The sequence below is a fragment of the Jaculus jaculus genome, chromosome 12 (assembly GCF_020740685.1).
Source record: "Jaculus jaculus isolate mJacJac1 chromosome 12, mJacJac1.mat.Y.cur, whole genome shotgun sequence".
Classification (NCBI taxonomy): Eukaryota; Metazoa; Chordata; class Mammalia; order Rodentia; family Dipodidae; genus Jaculus; species Jaculus jaculus.
In genome coordinates, this window is record NC_059113.1 from 67,376,288 (window position 1) to 67,397,210 (window position 20,923).

General features: G+C 38.7%; 1 protein-coding gene across 2 annotated transcripts in view; it reads right to left on the minus strand.

Annotated features, from left to right (window-relative positions):
• Positions 1-965: 965 nt before the first annotated feature.
• Bbs7 (Bardet-Biedl syndrome 7) overlaps positions 966-20,923 on the minus strand; it is a 75,629-nt gene continuing 55,671 nt past the window's right edge. The window contains exons 13-20 of one of the 2 annotated variants that reach the window (XM_045131284.1): positions 20,288-20,353; positions 14,016-14,155; positions 9,161-9,325; positions 5,636-5,745; positions 5,422-5,525; positions 5,167-5,290; positions 2,326-2,486; positions 966-1,359 (exon numbers count right to left, since the gene is read on the minus strand). In XM_045131284.1, coding sequence (XP_044987219.1) covers positions 2,353-2,486; positions 5,167-5,290; positions 5,422-5,525; positions 5,636-5,745; positions 9,161-9,325; positions 14,016-14,155; positions 20,288-20,353 — 843 coding nt within the window. In that variant the 3' untranslated portion in view covers positions 966-1,359; positions 2,326-2,352. The remainder of the gene's footprint in view (positions 1,360-2,325; positions 2,487-5,166; positions 5,291-5,421; positions 5,526-5,635; positions 5,746-9,160; positions 9,326-14,015; positions 14,156-20,287; positions 20,354-20,923) is intronic. The other variant, XM_045131283.1, reaches the window with a different exon arrangement.

Below are 20,923 nucleotides of genomic sequence, written 5' to 3' on the forward strand. Positions count from 1 at the left end.
CCACCGAGTAAGCTACGTGACTTGGATGACACGCTGCGTAGTTAGCAGGTAACATCCTTCGATCCACGTCCAGCTTCTCCAAGTATCCGATTATTCACAGAGGGCACAACACTATGGTTTTTTTGTTGTGTTCTGACGTTTTTGGTGTTGCTGCTGATTGAATACAGGGCCTCAGAAATTTTCCTGCAGAGCTACCTCCAGCCCCGTCTTATGCTTTTTCCCTAATAAAGATGCGAAACTATTGCCAATGTGTAACCAAGTAACATATTACAAGAAATTCAAAGAGTCGTTTTTATTATTCCTGGAGGTGGTAGGCAAAAGAAAAGCACACCAGATACCCTACTGACCCAGAGAGAAGCTGCTTATCAAAAAAGGCTAGCGCCGGGCGTGGTGGTGCACGCCTTTAATCCCAGCACTAGGGAGGCAGAGAGGACCGCTGTAAATTCGAGGCCACCCTAAGACTCCATAGTGAGTTCCAGGTCAGCCTGGGCTAGAGTGAGACCTTATCTCTAAAAACAAACAAACAAACAAAACAGGCTAGGATGTAGCTCAGCAAGCAAGCACATTCTTAGCATGTGCAGAGCCCTGGATTCAATCCCCAACACCCTCCTATAAATAAATACAGTAAAAATAATATGGCCTTGAAAAATAAAACTCACCATATACCTTTAACAAATTTTTACATTTAATGTTTAAAAATTGCACATAAAAATATAATGTAATACAACTAACAGTCATTGTTTTATGAAAAAAATGAATCTACCTTTTTTAAAAACAAAGGACGGGATGGCTTAGCAGTTAAGTGTTTGCCTGTGAAGCCTAAGGACCCTGGTTGGAGGCTAGACAGGATCCACGCTAGCCAGATGCATAAGGGGACTCACACTTCTGATTCGTCTGCAGTGGCTGGAGGCCTTGGAGTGCCCATTCTTTCTATCTCCCTCTTTGTCTGTCGCTCTCAAATAAATAAGTAAGCAAAATTTAAAAAAAAAAAAACTTCTATTATCTTTAAAATGTTTTTAAACTGTCCATACTCCCCTGAAATGAGTGAGGTTGATTAATAAGCAAAAGTTCTACTATAGCTTCAAAGTCTTGTTTTCTTTCATACACAAATATAAAGGAATTTAGTGGATAGTTCAGCAAGAATGTAGGAATAGTAACTCTTCAATTGTAAACTTGTGTGGCCTGGCAGGGTGCAGCACCAGCATATCAAGTTAAGATTCCTCCAGTGAGAGCAAGTTCTGCTTATTTCCCTGACCACAATCTACAGCACTAAGCCAAGTCAATAATTTCACAGACTGAAGCAGGATCATACAATATCACCAAGCAAGGAAGAAGTCAGCTGCAATTCAATTCCAACTCCTAGAAAAAAATTAATTGGTAGGTTATTTCCACTACTGATGACATAAGAAACAAGGACACAAATATCATAACTTGAGCTCTGGTCTAAGCTTTATAAAATACTAACTACAAACTTACAGAACAGTTATGAAGATCAGATAAGCTAATATATTAAAAAGTACATTTTGAGGGCCTGGGGAAATGGCTTAGTGGTTAAAGACACTTGCTGGCCATGTCTGTAGGCCTGAGGTTCAATTCCCTAGCCACCCACATAAAGCCTGACAGGGATTTGATTACAATGGTAAGAGATGATGACTCAATCTCTCTCTCTCACACACACACATGCAAATAAATAAAAAATAAATAGTATACTTTTAAAACACAGTTTATACATGTACCTTATAAAATTTTATTTTCTTGTACAAATATTTTATTTATTTAAATATTTTATTTACGACAGAGAAAGACAGAGAGGCAGATAGAATGGGTGCACCAGGACCTCCAGCCACTATAAACGAACTCCAGATGTATGTGCGACCTTGTGCATATGGCTTAGTGGGTACTAGGGAAGTGAACCTGGGTCCTTAGCCTTCATAGGCAAGTACCATAACCCCTAAGCCATCTCTCTGGCCCTATTTTTATTTTCTAATTTTTAATTTATAAATTAAAATATCACTTGCCAAAAATTCATTAATAATCTTTTATAACCATTCCACTTATTTATTTTGGATATTTGAGACAGGGTCTCACTCTGTAGCCTACGCTCAACTGTTCTTGAACATTCAGCAGTTCTGTCTCAACCTCCGGAGTGTTGAAATTATAGGCATGAGCTACCACATCTAACTGTACTTAGATTTTAAAAATAAAATTAAAATGTAGAGTTTTAAACAGTTTCAAGAAATAAGGTCATCATACTGCAAACATTTTTATCTATGAAAAGTGACTTGTGTTCTGCTTTAACATTCTTCTGTTAAACAGACCACTCACCTGCTTGGCTCTTACCTTGCTTGTCTTTCATGCTGCATCAAAGAAAGCAATCAGTGCATTTTGATCATAGCTGTCAAGAATCTCTAGTAGAAGAGGTACTTTGGTTTTTACATTGGTGCCTTTGAACTTAAATTTATCTATGAAAAGATCAGTGATCATGCCTATAAAGAAAAATGTTACTTCCTCTCATTGATTATTTCTTTAATGTGTCATATTCTATTTATAAGTACCACAAATTCAATTATTTAACTTATAAGCCCAAAAGGGTTGCTGCTTTAAAAAATGTTGATTTGGGTCTGGGTGTGGTGGCACACACCTTTAATCCCAGCACTAGGGAGGCAGAGGTAGGAGAATCACCCTGAGTTCAAGGCCACCCTGAGATACATAGTTAGTTCCAGGACAGCCTGAGCTACAGTGAAACCTACCTTGATAAACAAAACAACAACAAAAAAAGTTGATTTGGGGAGGATTTTAAGGCAAATTTCAAGATAGAAATATTTAACAACTTTTAGTAACTTATTATAAGCCATTAATTCAGACAGTCAATGGATGGCCATTTTTAATTTATATTGGAACATATATCATCACAAGTGATTATTATTTTTGTTTGTTTTTTGGTTTTCTGAGGTAGGGTCTCACGCTAGTTCAGGCTGACCTGGAATTCACTATGTAGTTTCAGGGTGGCCTTGAACTCTCAGCGATCCTCCTACCTCTGCCTACTGAGTGCTAGGATTAAAGGCGTGTGCCACCATGCGTGGCCACAAGTGATAATTCTTATATTGAGCTGTTTTATCTAAAGCATTCTGCCAGGCATGGGTGGCACATGACTTTTTTAATCCCAGTACTCGGGAGGCAGAGGTAGGAGGATCATCATGAGTCCAAGGCCAGCCTGGGACTAAAAAGAGGTTAGCCTAGGCTAGAGTGAGACCCTAGCTTGAAAAAAAAAAAAAAAATCACACACAAAAAACCCATTCCACCCAAATATACCATTCTTAGGATGTGACTTGAAAGTCAAAAGACTTGTGGATCTGAGCACATTATTTTGCCTTTGAGTTTTAAGAATGGCAAGGTATGCCAGTGTTTGACACACTCTCCTGCTGTTGTTATCCACCTGATGTTTGCTAGGAGGTGATGTCCACCCTCTGTTCATGCCATCATTTTCCCCTGCCATTATGGAGCTTCCTCAAGACTGTAAGCCAAAATAAACTCTTTTCTCCCACAAAAAAAAAAAAAAAAAAAAGAATGGCAAGGCATATTTCAGATTTTTCCATAGTTTGGGAATAGGATATAAAAGGGATATACCCAGAGAGACTGAGTTGCAACATCAAATTTAAAAACTAGTATTTTTTTTAGATATACATTTTAAAAATATTTTCCATATTTATTTATTTAAGGGGGGGCAGATAGAAAGAAAGAGAGAATGGCTGTGCCAGAGCCTTTAGCCACTGCAAATGAACTCCAGACGCATGCACCCCCTTGTGCATCTGGCTTACGTGGGTCCTGGGGAATCGAACGAAGATCCTTAGGCTTCGCAGGCAAATGCCTTAACTGCTAAGCCATTTCATTAGCCCTCGTATTTTTTGTAGTAAAATACATGGGTGAACATTGTCTGGACTAAAAAGATTAAAAATACCCTCATGTCAGTTTACATCGGGCATTATCATCAATTCAGATTTCACTGTCAAATGATCTACAGAAAGAGCTTTGGTTCCAGGGGCTGGAGATTGCTCAGCAGTTAAGGCATTTACCTGCAAAGCCTGGGTTCGATTCTCCGATATCAACCTAACACCAGATGCTCTGTAGTGCATTTGCAGTAGCTGCGTGTCCTGGCACACTCATTCTCTCTCTCTTTCTCTCTCTCTCTCTCTGCTTACAAATAGATAAATAAAATTTTTAAAAATTTAAAAATTTAAAGAAGAATGTTGGTGTTAGAGTTACCAATAAGAGATAGTGGATCTGTCCCACCAATCCTAAGTTACTATAGGATCAATATCCTATAATTTTCATAGACTAAACACTAAGGCACTGTTATCATTGTATTTTGTGAGAAAGTTTTGGATATATAAGAAATTCAGCAGGTTAGTTCAAGGACCAGTGTGGACAGATACCAATTAACTATGGAACAGTGCAGAAAGCATACATGTCAAAGTAAGAAGGCTTTGCCACTAACTACGTATGTGACAATAAACTCTTCAGTGTTATATTTCAGTTAAAGAACATGAAAAATAAAATAAAAGCATCTATCTTACTAAGCTATTACAAAGGCTACATATCTCACCTGATCAAGAAGATGGTAGAGAGTGATGTAGACAATAGGTCTGACTGCTAATAAAACTTTCTTAAAGTATTCCTTCCTCCCTCCCTACTTCTCTCCCCTCATTTCCATTGTTCTTTCTTTTTCTTTCAAAAACACTCAACTTCTTACCACCAATGCAAAACAAATTTTAAACTATAAGTTGGTACATTTTATCACTATCCTTTATTAAATCTTGCCTAAAAATATGCTACATTACAATAGCAATTGAACCTGAAAATTATTTGTGTCAAGTACAGTGCAGACTCCTATGGTGCAGTTTTCCATGTTTCCTCGGATGTACCTATGCATATTCAAGCATAATTTCATTTTTACATTTTGCTTATATTTGATCAAGTAAAAAAATTCAACTTTAAAACTTAGCATGGCAAAATAAAGAACTATTTTGTGTTGGCTATTTAAGTTGGCTGCCATGATAGCTATAATCTTTGTCTTGTTTCTGTGCCTAGCTACTCTCACATGCTCCTCTGCAAACAGAGCACCACTGAAAAAGAATGTAGCAAGATATTCTACAATGGTCCACTCACCATAGAGTCTTTCAAGATGTGCAGGTTGCTTTTTGTATTCTTCTTGTAAGTGGTCTGCCTCTTCTAGAATACAGCGATATTCTGGAATCAGAAAGTTCGTATTTCCTTCATGAACCTGCAATTCCTTATTTAAAATTAAAAAAATAAAAGTACTTTAATGATCAAAAATCAACCCAGTGTAACATTTAAGTATTTATAATTTAGAAATCCTTGTATATGAAAGAATGATTACTAGTCCATGACACATGTACTTACTTTTAAAGCATCAATTAACTGCACCTTCTTAGCCAGAAGCAACTGGAACTCCAGCTTCGGATGAATAAGCTTTAAAGTATGTTTGACTGATATTTCATTTATCTCTGGAAGAAGTTGACCAGGCACAATTAGGTAAGTCACTTTCATTAGAAACATTACTATTTCAACAATTGCAAAAAATCAGAACGAATGATTTTCCTTTTTTTCTTTTTACCATATGATATGTTGAGGTTAATTTTCCTTTTGGTCGCTTCTTTAGAAAGCACGTCTTTTAGGATGGATATTGTAGAAATGTTGTCAGATTTAAAAATTCCTTCTCCTTTTCTATAAAAATCAACATATTTTTAAGGAAAAGCTGTAGAAGGAAGTGGCCCCATAAATACATTTCATGTGTCTATGTTATAACATAAAGCATACTTAAGGTTTTACTAGTCATTAATTCAGCTACTGAACTCATAAAACCAAAGATCCTACTAGAAATATGTATCTTTAAGACATAAATTACATGTACTTCATTTAAAATACTTGCTTATTCATTATCAATATTTCCAACAGCTAATATCATATACAAAATATGTAGAATTGCTTGGTTACTTATATAGGTGATGTATAATTTGATGTAATCACACAAAACTATAACTACAAGCTTTATTTTTAAAGGAAATCTGGTATCACACTTGAAAGAAGTACATATGTTTTTCCAGAACTGCACTCACTGCCATTACTTGTGGCAATACAACCCTCATTTTCCTTCAAGAAACATGGCTTTGGGGCTGGGCAGGTGGCTCCATGATTAAAGGCGCTTGCTTATAAAGGTGGATAGCCTGGGTTTGATTGCCCAATACCCATGTAAAGCCAGATGCACAAAGTGGCTCATGAATCTGGAGGTCATCTGCAGCGACAAGAGACCCTAGCGTACCCTTTTCCTTCTCTTCCCTCCCTTTTTTTCGAGGTAGGATCTTATTCTAGCCCAGGCTGACCTGGAATTCACTATGTAGTCTGAGGCTGGCCTGGAACTCAAGGTGATCCCCCTACTTCTGCCTCCCAAGTGCTGGGATTTGGTTTTCAAACACATACACACACACACACACACACACACACACAATTTATATTGAGTAGCTGTGGACAAATGCTGTTTTTGCTAGAAACATGAACAATACAACTTTACTATTTTGATCCCAACTGTATTTTTGAAATCATGACATTTCTATTTCTTTTTTTTTTCTTTTCCTTCCTTCTTCTCCCTTCCCTCCTTTCTTCCACCAGCCCTATTTTTAACTTCTCATTTTGAAACAAGGACACAGGCTAGATTACAGAACTGTGCCAGCAAGCCTGGATTACTCTCTAATCATAACAAATGATATTTAATAAACACGGTGGAATGACTTACATGTTTTTTGTCCCCAACATAATAATTCAATGAAACAAATGCTGCTATTTCCATTCTTCAGAAAGCTAAAGTACAGAGAGTTAAGTAACCGGCTAAGGTTCCAGAGCCAAGATTCAAACCTAACTGTGGCTAGATACAAACACATGCATCTGAACTACTGCCAAGTATACCATATTTCATTCAAGACCCTGAAAACACCAACCATGGGCAAAGCCACATGTTAAGGTATTTAAACACACACATACACACACACATACATACATACATACATACATACATACATACATACATACATACATACATATAACTAAAAACAGACTGAGCTAGCCATGGTGGGCACGTGCTTTAATCCCAGCACTTAGCAAAGGCTGAGGAAGGGAGACAGTGAGTTCTATGCTGCCTACACTACAAAGTCAGACTCTGTCTCACAAACACACACAAAAAAGGTATGGATATAGAGGAATTCTAGTAAGAAAGGTAGCTATTAATGGCTAAGGAGATAGCTCATTTAATAAAATACAATGCACATGTGCAAGCATGAGAAACTGAGTATAGATCCCCAACACCCATGTAAATGATGGTATGCACCTGTAATCCTAACACTGGGAGGCAGACGCTTGTTAGCCCAGTTGACAAGCTCCAGGTTCAGTGAAGAAAATTTCTCAAAATACAAGGTGAGGGGCTGGTGAGATGGCCTAGTGGTTAAGTGCTTGCCTGTGAAGCCTAAGAACTCTAGCTCAAGGCTTGATTCCCCAGGACCCTCGTAAGCCAGATGCACAAGGTGATGCATGCATCTGGAGTTTGTTTGCAGTGGCTGGAGGCCCTGGCATGCCCATTCTCTCTCTCTCTCTGCACCTTTCTCTATCTGTCGCTCTCAAACAAATAAATAAAAATAAACAAAAAAATTAAAAAATATGTAAGGCGAACTGGGCATGGTGGAACACACCTTTAATCCTAGTACTTGGGAGGCACAGGTAGTAGGATCACTGTGAGTTTAAGTACAGCCTGAGACTACATAGTGAATTCCAGGTCAGCCTGGACTAGAGTGAGACCCTACCTCAAAAATCAAAAACAAAAACAAAATATATATATATATATATATATATATATATATATATATATATATATATATACACATACATACACACACACACACACACATATGGTGAATAGTTACTGAGGAAGATATTCAAGGTTAACCCCTGCCCTCCACACACACACATATACACATGTACATGCATACTACTCACATTTAATTAAAAAGAAAAAAAAGGGGTGAACAGTTAAGGTGCTTGCCTACAAAGCCAAAGAATCTAGGTTTGATTCCCCAGTATCCATGTGAAGCCATATGCACAAGGTGGTACATGTGTCTGGAGTTCATTTGCAGTGGCTAGAGGCTCTGGCGTGCCCATTCTTTCTCTATCTGCTCCCCTCCACCAAATAAATACATAAAAAGAAAAAAAATGTCAGCTATTAAATTGAGCCTTGAAGGACAGAGTTTTGACTGCTAAGGAAAGAATATTTAAAGACAGAATGGCAAAGAAAAAAGTTATGTCATTAGAATTAAGATAAATATCAAAATCAGTTTGGGAAGTACTGCCACCTGTCTTCATATCAATGACTATAGACTATATTACTCCATTTAATCATTTTTAGAACATATAATACCATTATCATGAAAATCTTATATATTTCTTTTGTTAAATTCTGTTTTAAATATTTATATTGAAAGAGAGTAAGAGAATGAGCACACCAGGGCCTCCTGCTGCTGCAGATGAACTCCAGACACATACACCACTTTGTGTGTCTGGGTGCTGGGGAACTGAACCTGGGTCATAAGGCTTTGAAAGTAAGGCTTTTAACTGCTGAGCCATCTTTCCAGCCAATTTCACCTATTTCTTTTTTGTTGTTTTTGAGGTAGGGTCTTGCTAGCCCAGGCAGATCTGAAATTCACTATATAGGTTCAGGCTGGTCTTGAACTCACAGTAATTCTTCTACCTCCCAAGTGCAGGGATTAAAGGTGTTTGCTACCATGCCCAGCCAATTCCACATATTTTTTAATTAAAATATTATAAATTTTATAAATATTGTCACTCTGACATGGTATTTTAAAGTATTGTCTAACTAGTTAATATAACACATAACATGTTGGTAATTTAGGAAGGAAACTCATCTTTGCATATTTGTCTTTACTCATCACTTTCCTAATTCTATTTTTTAATAACTTCTCTTGAGCAGTATATGTTTTTAATCATTTGGAAATTATTCCTGCATTATTTGGTGTGAGATATATATATATATATATATGAGAGACAGAGTATTTATTAACCAGCATTAAGTTAGATTTACCTATAGGTACTTTCAAGCTGTGTATCCAGAAAGGTGTTCTGAAAGTAAAATGTCACACATTCTCCTGCTGGAGGCTTTTCAGGAACTTCAGGCAGACAAAACACTACCCAGGAGTGAACTTCAGCAAAACTGAACTGGCCTGTTAGAGTCAGTGTATTCATGGGTCTGTAATTCATAGACAGATGCATTTGTGTATGAATCCATGAAAGCATTACATGTACACATTTATAAGAAGAATTTTGCAATACCAACTAAATGAATACTTTATTTTAAAAAATTAATTAGAAATAGAGTCTCACTATATAGGCTAGGCTGACCTTGAACACATGGTAATTCTTCTGCCTTAGCCTCTAAGTTCTGAGATTATAGGTGTGAGCCACTATGCATAGTTTGAACACACATCTTAAAAATTAAGTTTTCTATGGGCTTGAGGTATGGCTTATCAGTTAAGCGCTTGCCTGTGAAGCCTAAGGACCCTGGTTCAAGGCTCGAGTCCCCAGGACCCATGTTAGCCAGATGCACAAGTGGGTGCACGTGTCTGGAGTCCATTTGCAGTGGCTGGAGGCCCTGGCGCACCCATTCTCTCTCTCTCTATCTGCCTCTTTCTCTCTATGTCTGTTGCTCTCAAATATAAATAAATAAACAACACCAAACAAATTTAAAAAATAAAATAAAGAAAATTAAGTTTTCTACAAAAAACTAAGTTTTCTGCTCGGCGTGGTGGCACACACTTTTAATCCCAGCACTTGGGAGGCAGAGGTAGGAGGATTACCGTGAGTTCAAGGCCACCCTGAGACTACACAGTGAATTCCAGGTCAGCCTGGGCTAAAGAAAAACCCTACCTCAAAAAAAAGAAAAAAGAGGGCTGGAGATATGGCTTAGCGGTTAAGCGCTTGCCTGTGAAGCCTAAGGACCCCAGTTCGAGGCTCGGTTCCCCAGGTCCCACGTTAGCCAGATGCACAAGGGGGTGCACGCGTCTGGAGTTCGTTTACAGTGGCTGGAAGCCCTGGCGCGCCCATTCTCTCTCTCTCCCTCTATCTGTCTTTCTCCCGATGTCTGTCGCTCTCAAATAAATAAATAAAAAATGAACAACAAAAAAATTTAAAAAAAGAAAGAAAAAAGTTCTCTTTGCTTTACCTTAAAACATAGGCTGTTGCTGGTAAATCCCAGTATCAGAACTGGGTTACCGCCCCATAGCGAGCTGTTGGTCAGAGGCCTATGAAACGATCCCCTCACCCCCACCCAAAAATGCAGGCCATTGCCAAAGCACCTGGTCACCCACCAGACCTAAATGGTAAGACCCTCTTGCTGAAGACAACACAGGCTGTAGTCAAAGGACATTGAGAGATCATGTTGCAACTGAGATGGAAACAAGCTCACTTATGACTAGCTGTCATAATGCTGGAAAGTGCTATGTGAGCTGCTAGGTAATAAAATTCCTAAACAGCACGAATAAGCAGGGAATCCTGCAAGCTATAAATCAACCAGCCTGTGAAATAGTGGTTCACAGAGTATGGGGATAATCAACTTCTCTTTGCTTGAATATGAGACCCACTCACTGGGATGGAATTCATACCAAGTCAGAAGCCTCTGGCTTGGAAGGTCATAGTCCCTAGAGGGAAGTTTTCACCATTCTTTGGCTAAATGGAGAGGTTATCCCTATTAAGTCTTCTAGCCAGATGCAGTGGCACACGCCTTTAAGGACTGCAGTAAGTTTGAGGCCACTCTGAGACTACATAGTGAATTTCAGGTCAGCATGGGCTAGAGTGACACCCTATCTCACCCTCCCCCCAAAAAAGTCTTTTAAATGTGTGTGTTCATCACCTTTTGCCCATGCTGATCTCATTCTTGGCTATAGAATCTGTTTTTTACAGATGGCAACAAATACTGGGAAGACCCAAGACCTATCAGTTTGACAAGCAAAAAAGCCTACTGCCTAGCACAATATAAGTCATCTCTATCACATCTGCCAGAGCCAAGGAAACATTACAAAAGAAGTGGTGGATTAAATATGAGTGCTGCTCTCACTGCTAACCTGAGAGCCTCCACCAGGAAGATGGCAGTAGACAGTGAAGAACCTCAAAACTCTTCAAAGCAGAAAATCAAAGGCTGCTGATAGTTTAACACTGAAGGAGGCTTATAACATGCCCTCCAAGGCTCAGGAAACATTGTGAAGAGCAGGCAGAAAGAATCTAAGAACCACAGGGTGGGAAGGTGTATTCTGAAGCACTAGCCTACCCGAAGAATGGTGTACTTATGACCCCACAGTGATTACCAATAACCCCACTAAGGAGGGCCCTCCGTAGAATGGGGGCAGAGGAATAGGGACAATAGGAATATTGACAATTTGCAATATGCTCACATATTAAAGTTATCAATAATACATTTTCTTATGATTATGATGAATTATCTTATATATCAAATAAGTGAACATTTTAATTTATGAAAAAAATGTAATGTGTGCCTAGACCTGCACTTGTACTGGGTATCTTATAACATAATTTCATTGTTTAAAAGTTCTAGGCCAGGTGTGGTGATACACGCTTTTAATCCCAGGATTTGGGAGGCCGAGGTAGGAGGATTGCTGTGAGTTCAAGACCAGTCTGAGACTACATAGTGAATTCCAGGACATCCTGGGATAGAGCAACACCCTACCTCAAAAAGCAAACAACAAAAAAAGAAAAAATAAAGTTCTAGTATTTAAAAGTATCTAGTTCCCAAATGTCACTTCTAGCACACTAAACTGCTTCTATTAATGCTAACTTTGACCTTTTCTTTCTGCATATATATGTGGTTTGTGGATATATGCATGCATATTCATATGTATGTGGGTACACAAGTGTGTACAGGTGTGCATGTGTGAGGAGAACAGAGGCTGATGTCAGGTGGCTTCCTGAGTTGTTTTCAACCATAATATTTGAGACAGGGTCTCACACTGCACCTACAGATCACAGATTTGGCTCAATTACTTAGCCCTAGGGATTCTCTTGTCTACTTCCCTACTGGTGTGATTATAGGTACATGCCAATGTGCCCACTTTTACTTGGATGGTGGAAATTCAAAATTCATGCTTACACGGTCATCTCCCCAGTCCCTTAGCCATGACTTTAATCAGGAAAATAGACCAAAAAGAATTTATTTCTCAGCCAAACCTGGTCGTCATCCCTATATCCCAGGTATTTGGGAGGCTGAAACAAAAAGATGCAAGTTTGAGGACAGCCTATATAATTTAGTAAGACCCTTTCTCAAAATAAAAAAGGGGCTGTGTATGTAGCTCAGTGATATAGAGCTTGCTTAGTATGAATGAAGTCCTGGTCCTGGGATGAATCCCCAGTGCCACAAGAAATTAAAACAAGTGATTAAACAACAAAGCCAGGAATTGATTCTCTTCAATGTTATCCAGAAATCTTCCTGGGGAGTTCTCTTCCTTATATCATGGTCAAATTCTATACAGTTATTTTATATTTATTTATTTGCAAACTGCTTTAGAAAGAATGCAAACTTTGGCTCTGGTTCTATCAGGAAATGACTTGGGTTTCTAAGCCTCCATTTCTTATTTGCAAAATTGAGACATGACCAGTCTTACTTTGAGAATTAAGTAAGAATAGGACTGGGAACATTGCTCTATCAGTAGAATACCTGCATAACATATGAATGATCTGGATTTGATCCAGAATTACATAAACTGAGTGTAATGGTATATGCCTGTCATCCCTCTATGAGATAGTGAGTTCAAGGCCCTGCCTCAAAGAGGGGTTGGGGGGGGTAGGGGGAAAGAGCAAGCACTGGGCATTATGGAGCATGTCTAAAATAATTACATTATATACATAAGTACCTGCCACAATACATACGACAAAGCACTCCATCATTATCCATCTCTTTCCTTTCCCTTTCACCCAAGCCTATGTTTTCTTGTCCAAAAAACAGGAGGATGCTTAAGTTGGAATGGAAGTTATAAATAATGGGAACTATCATAATCAACTGCTCTATCAGCATTCCTCATGGTACAACAAAAAGGAAATATTAAATGAAGGCTAATGCCATGAAGCATGTTCACAGGGAGCCACTATGTCATCTCAATGATAAACACCATCTATTCATCAAAGGTATTTGAGGAAACTTCTACTCCAATGATCTCAGAATGGAAAACAAGATGGCAGAAAAGTTCAATTCAATAAAGCTTCCAAGATAAGAATCTTGTATTAATTAGAAATATGTATTGATTAGAAATATTAAATTCATAGCTAGCTGTTATACCTGCAAGTTAAAATAATTAATTTTTAAAGTTAGAAACAACTCCCAGAATTTATACTATAAATATAAAAAGCAGAGGGCTGGGCTGGAGGGATGGATTAGCAGTTAAGATGCTTGCCTGTGAAGCCCAAGGACCAAGGTTTGATTCCCCAGTACCCATAAAAACCAGATGCATAAGGTGGTGAATATATCTGAAGCAGGTTTGCAGTGACTAGAGACCCTGGGGCTCCAATTCTCTCTTTATATATCTGCCTCTTTCTCTCTGTTTCTCAAATAAATAAGTAAACAAATTTAAAAGCAGCAACAGCAGGCTGGAGAGATAGATTAATGTTTGAGGCACTTCCCTGCAAAACCTAAGGACCCAGGTTTGAGTACCCAGGACCCATGTAAGCTAGATGTAAGGGGGTGCATGTGTCTGGAGTTTGTTTAGAGTGGCTAGAGGCCCTTGCATGCCTATTCTCTCTCTCTCCCTTCCTCCCTCCCTCCCTATCTGCCTCTGTCTCTCTCTTTCAGATAAATAACTAAAAAATAAAAAATAAAAAGCAGGCTTGAATGAACAGAATAGTAACTTTAAAATAACCCAATTGTTCTTCCATCCTACCTATCATGATCAATATAGTGAGTTCTTTGATGGAGTGAAAGAGGTTTGATGTGGTATTGGTGAACCTGGCAGGTTTTGGGTTGAATTCTTGGAGTCACATATGCTTGAAGTGTGCCATACTGGCCTTCAATTGAGCGAATCTGATACAACATAAAACAGAAAACAAAGAAAAGATTAGTAGCATAAATGTATTTTCTACATATTCAACTAGCTGTCCTAATTGCTAACATCTACTAAACACCTCATCATTAGAATTCAGGAAAATTAAAAGCGATTTTATCATAATATAGCAAAATTAATCAGCCTCTACATGATTTCTACCAGATATTCTTAGTTAACTTGTTTACATTTGCCAATCCTATGCCATTCTAAGGTAAGATACATGTTCTTAAATACTATCCTGTACATCTTAAAAGATAGGTGTAAAAGGGCTGGAGAGATGGCTTAGCAGTTAAGTGCTTGCCTGTGAAGCCTAAGGACCCCGGTTCGAGGCTCGGTTCCCCAGGTCCCACATTAGCCAGATGCACAAGGGGGCGCACGCATCTGGAGGTCGTTTGCAGTGGCTGGAGGCCCTGGTGTGCCCATTCTCTCTCTCTCTCTCTCTCTCTCTGTCTGCCTCTTTCTCTCTGTGTCTGTCGCTCTCAAAGAAATAAATAAAAATAAACCAAAAAAAAAAAAAATTAAAAAAAAAAAAAAAAAAGATAGGTGTAAAAGATTCACAAGAAAAATGGTTAAAATCTAAACATTTTTGTTAAATAGGTGAGTTTTAGACATGCCTAACACTCAAGTGGAATATTTCAGTTTCTTAGAAATGAGGATTATATCAGTGATGTTACAAAAATCTATTCCCAAAAAGAAATGTTTCCAAGAACTTAATTCCCAAATTTCTATGAAAATAGAGAAGTACACCATAAGCTAATTATGGTTTGTTAGGATTAGAAAATTCCTCAGGATTTTTTTTTAAATTTTTTATTTATTTATTTGAGAGCGACAGACACAGAGAGAAAGACAGATAGAGGGAGAGAGAGAGAGAATGGGCGTGCCAGGGCCTCCAGCCTCTGCAAACGAACTCCAGACGGTGAGCCCCCTTGTGCATCTGGCTAACGTGGGACCTGGGGAACCAAGCCTTGAACCGGGGTCCTTAGGCTTCACAGGCAAGCGCTTAACTGCTAAGCCATCTCTCCAGCCCCCTCAGGAATATTTTGAATGATTGGTTGGATCTGCTGAGAATTCAAAACACTAACAATGGTTTATTAAACTGTGATGACTTAATTTTAGAGCAATATTCAAGTTGTCAAGCTTCTCCTGCCTGCCTCTCTTCCAACTCATAAGGCAAATAATAGTACCTCTTATACTACAAAGCTAACCTCTCTAATATGAAACTTTAATTCACATCTTCTTTAGCACAAAAGGAAGACTACATATTTTACCTAAGTGGCAAATATAAATAAATGTCTAAAGCAAAAGTTTTTACAAATAGAAAGAGGAGAAAGATAATAGGATATAAAAAGATGATGAATAAAAATATAGAAAGAGACTAGGGAAATGGCTCACTTGCTTGCAGGACCTTATGGCCTGGGTTCAGTTCCCCACCACTCACCTAAAGCCAAATGCACAAAGAGGTACATGTGTCTATAGAGTTTATCTGCAGTAGTAGGAAGCCCTGGCCTATTCATGTTTTCCCTTTCTCTCATAAATAGGATGACATTGGTTGCAGAATTTTTCCATAATAAAAGCATCTTTCAAATAAGTCTAACAAGGCTGGAGAGATGGCTTAGCAGTTAAGGCATTTGCCTACAAAGCCAAAGGACCCCGGTTCAATTCCTCAGGACCTACATAGGCCAGATACTCAAGAGGGTGCATGTGTCTAAAGTTCGTTTGCAATGGATTGAGACCCTGGTGTGCCCATTTTCTCTCTCTCTCAAATAAATATTTTTTTAAAAAGAAAAAGGATTGCATTTAAAAAATAATAAGTCTAACAAACTAGAATTTGTCCAGATGCCCACCAACAGATGACTTGTTAATGAAGATGTGGTACACATATACATAGAATTCTACTCAGTGGTAAGAAAAAATGATGTAATTAAAATTTGTAGGAAAATGGAGACCTTGGGGACAAATCATACTGAATGAACTCCCTCATATGTGGTCCCTAAACTGTAACAGCTTGAGTTGCAGGTATACTTGACAGGCAACTAGAAGAACAGCTACTAGGGGGTGGAAGAATCTTGGGGGAAGGTGAAAGTAAGAGTGGGGGATTATTTACACAAAACTAAAGCAGCATGAATTAATACCATAGAAACTTTTCTCTTGGATAGAAAACTAAAAGATATAACTCTCAATAGAGGAGAGAATATCTCAGCAGAAGGGCCCCAGAGAGGGACAGAAGGAAGCTCTGGCTTGTAATTCCAAGTGCCAGAAATGGGTTATACACGACAGTGAGCTATTGGCCAGAGAGACCTAAGAGGTCTCCAAAATAAGGCTGGCTTTAGTCAAAGCACTTGATCACTCACTGCTAAAGACACCACAAGCTGCTGACACAGAACATTAAGAGATCATACCAGCTAGGGTCCAGGTGACACCATTGTCCTCACTCGTAGTCCTAGAAAGTACTACATGAGCTTCTGGGGAAACATGATACAAAATCAACCAGCTGGAGAAGATGTACACAGCTGTGCAATGGTGGCACTCAGTGTATGTGAGTAATCAATACCTCTCTGGTTAAAAGGCCTGTTCATTGTGAAGGAACTCAAAGATGGTACTAGAAACAAAGTCAGAATCCTATGGAGATGGGGGTCATGGACTCCAGTGAGAAGCTTTCCCTAGTCTTTGGCCAAAATACAGGCTACACCCATCAAAACCTCTATTAACTATGCTTATCCCCTTTAACCCATGATGCTTTCACTCCCCATTGGAGCTTTTTTATAGAAGGCAGTGAAAATTGGAGAGTACCAAAATCCATCAACACGACAAAAAAAGATAGCTGACACTCTATCATGAGATAAGCCACCACACTGTACCTCAGCCAGGGTCCAGGTGACACAACAGAGGAAATGGCAAGTTAACTATGAGTGCTGCTCTCACAGTGAGACTGACAACCTGCACTGGAGAGATGGTGATAGACACTGAGGACTTCAAAACGTATCAAAGCAGAAATCCAGAAGTTGCTGAGAACTCAACACTAAAGTAGACTTAAAACACATCTGCCAAGGTCCAGGAAACATTATTGAAGAGGGGGCAGAAAGATTTTAAGAGCCACAGGGTGGGAATATCCAGACACACTGCTCCCTCCCACTATGACTCACTGCTGCATTTGTAAACCATAATCCCATGGTTAAAACCAGTAACCCTACCAGGCTTGGTGGCCCATGACTTTAATCCCAGTACTGGGGAGGCAGAGGTAGGAGTATCACCATGAATTCAAGGCCACTCTGAGACTACATAGTGAATACAAGGTCAGCCTGAGATAGAGTGAGACCCTAACTCAAAACAAAGCAAAACAAAACCAATAACCCCACTGAGAAGGGTCCTCAGTGGAATGGGGTGGGGAGGAGGGCAATGGGACTAACACGTGATTTGCCCATACAACAAAATTTCTAATTAATAAAACAATAAAGCTGGGCATGCTGGTGCATGCCTTTAATTCCAGCACTCAGGAGGCAGAGGTAGGAGGATTACCATGAGTTTGAGGCCACCCTGAGACTACATTGTGAATTCCAGGTCAGCCCAGACTAGAGTGAAATCCTACCTTGAACCCCCCCAAAAATAAAATAAAATAATTTTATATGAAAATTATTTTGATAATGAATATAACAATTCATATTCATTAAATTCAAATTCAAGTAAAAAGGAAAAATTAAAACAAACTACAAGTTTCCTGAAATTTTGCCTTTTTTAAATGCTTTATTTTTTTCAACTTATTTATTTGAGAGAAAAAAAAACAAAAAACAAAGAGAAGGAGATAGAGAGAGAGAATGGGTATGCCAAGGCATCCAGCCACTGTAAACAAATTCCAGATGCAGGTACCACCTTGGGCATCTGGCTTACATGGATCCTGGGGAACTGAACCTGGGACCTTTGGCTTTGCAGGCAAGCACCTTAACCACTAAGCTATCTCTCCAGCCCAAATCTTTATCTTTCTTTCTCTTTCATGTGTACAGGTACACATGTGTGTTCATGTTGAGGCCAGAGGACAACCTCAGATGTGGATCTCAAGCACTATCTACTGTTTTTTTAAAGATTTATTTTTATTTATTTATTTGAGACATGGGGGGGGGGAGACAAAGAGAGAGAATGGGCACACCAGGGTCTCTTGCCACTGTAAACGAACTCCAGACGCATGAGCCACCATGTGCATCTGGCTTACTTGGGACCTGGAGAATCAAACCTGGGTCCTTAGGCTTCGCAGGCATGTGCCTTAACCACTAAGCCATCTCTCCAGCCCCTATCTACCTTTTTTGAGACAGTCTCTCACTGGTCTGTAACTCACCAACTAGGCCAGCACACCCAGGGATCTGCTTATTTCCATCTACAAGTTCTGAGATTACTAGTGAGCACCAACACAAAGGCATGAATTTTGGGGATCAAAATAAGGTCTTCATGCTTGCAAGGCAAGCACTTTACCATACCAACTGAGGTATCTCTCCAGCCCTGTCCCAGATAATCAAGATCATCTTAATTACTGCGTTAGTAGTTATCCTTTTATATGATTATGTATAAATGCACAAAAATTAAATCATATATAATTTCACATGAATGAGTTCCAATAATGTTGCAGATGCGTTTGTCATTTCCAACATTCATTTTCCCCAATCCCACTCCTATTACTATTATCTCCTTCCCACTCCTATTTCACTTATGCTTTTCCTCTGTTATGTAACATATAGTAGCCCATGAATGTTTCTTTTCGTACTTTTCTTGGGGAACTTGCCCACATAACTTCAATCTTTAGTTGTATTCAGACCATGACTGGGTCAATAAACAAACACAAAAATTAGTGGAAATTGAATGCTAAGTGTTTGATAATATTAAGAAATTATTGTTTTGTCAGGTTTAATAATAGCATTGCAGTTACATTTTTTAAAAGAGTATTCATCTTTTAGGCACATGCTAAAATATTTAAAAATGAAATCATAAATATCCTGTATTTGCTTCAACATGATTTTGGTGTTGAATGACATATAAACAAATTTGTCATCAGTTGACATTGTCAAAGCTAGTGATAAATACATGGAAACTCATCACTTTCATACATATTTGAAACTTTTCATAATAGAAAATTAGAACTAGACAGGGTGGCACACATCTGTAATCCTGGCACTTGCAAGACTAAGACAAGTTCAGAACAAGTTCTAAGCCATCCTAAATGAAACTCTGCATCATGTTCTCCTTACCCAACCCTACCAACACCTGCCCCTCCAAAAAAGCAAATTATAAAAAATTTCAGCTAGAGGAAACTTTAAGAGCAGTAATTTTAAATATTTTATTCATTTATTTGCAAGCAGAGAGAGTAAATTAAAGTATTTTATTTATCTATTAGAGAGATTAAAGAGGAAGGAAGGAAGGAAGGAAGGGAGGGAGGGAGGGAGGGAGGGAGGGAGGGAGGGAGGAAGGAAGGAAAGCAGATAGACAGATAGACAGATAGACAGATAGACAGACAGACAGACAGACAGACAGACAGACAGACAGATAGATAGATAGATAGATAGATAGATAGACAGATGAAAGAAAAGAAAGACTGAGAGGGAGGGAGGAAGGGAGGACCAGGGCCTCTAGCCACTACAAACGAACTCCAGATGCATATGCTACTTTGTGCATCTGGCTATACATGGGTACTGGAGAATCGAACCTGGGTTGTTAGGCTTTGCAGGCAAATGCCTTAACCACTGATCCATCTCTCCAGCCCCAAGAGCAATTTTTTTAATTTTTTTTATTTTTCGAGGTAGGGTCTCACTCTAGCCCTGGCTGACCTGGAATTCACTGTGTAGTCTCAGGGTGGCCTTGAACTCATAGTGATCCTCCTACCTCTGTCTCCCAAGTGCTGGGATTAAATAAAGGTGTGCGCCACCATGCCTGGCTAAGAGCAATAATTTTTAAAAAGGTAACTGAGTGCTAACAGAAGATGTAGTAGTTGGGATAAATTAAAACCCAACAAGTCAATCTGAAAACATTATTCCAAAATGATACATTTCAGAGAGAAATTCAATGCAAAGAATTGAAAAAAGGAAGTCCAAACATTCAGGAGTAAAAGCAATCTCTAACAGTTTCTTTACCTTGAGTTCCAGCCTGGTGGTATTTGCTTGGCACCGATAAGTAGCAAGAAGAAAGTTGTCATTTGACTGGAAAAAATTAAAAGTTGAGGAAAAGGATGAGTTCATATTTCAACAACAAAATCATCATCAATAATATTAATGCCTGCCCCTTACTTAAATACCTGTCATCTGTGTTAAGTGATTTCTCAAAACAGAAAAAAAAAAAAAAGTAGGAGCAGGAGAAGGTGAAGAGAGCCAACTGTTGAAAATCAGTGATAAGTGCACAGAAATGATTACAATTATTCTTCTACATTTGTAATCTCCATAATGTTTTCTGTTTTAAGCCATTTTCCTAGGAAACAAGTTTTAAAAGTAGCATAAAATAATCACTTCAAAGAATTCTGTACTGCTGTAAATAAAACAGGTTAAACTTTTATTTATTCACTGTATTATGTATGGATGGATGTATGGGAATAACAAGATCTATATCCCAAATTGACCTTGAACCCACTGCATAGCCAAGGATGATCTTTTGGTCTTCTTGTCTCCACATCCCAAGTGCTGGGATTACAGGTGTGTACCTGCCTTATATTAGGCTCATTTGGTGCTGGGGATGGAACTCGGGGCTTCCCGCATCCTAGACAAGCACTCTACCAA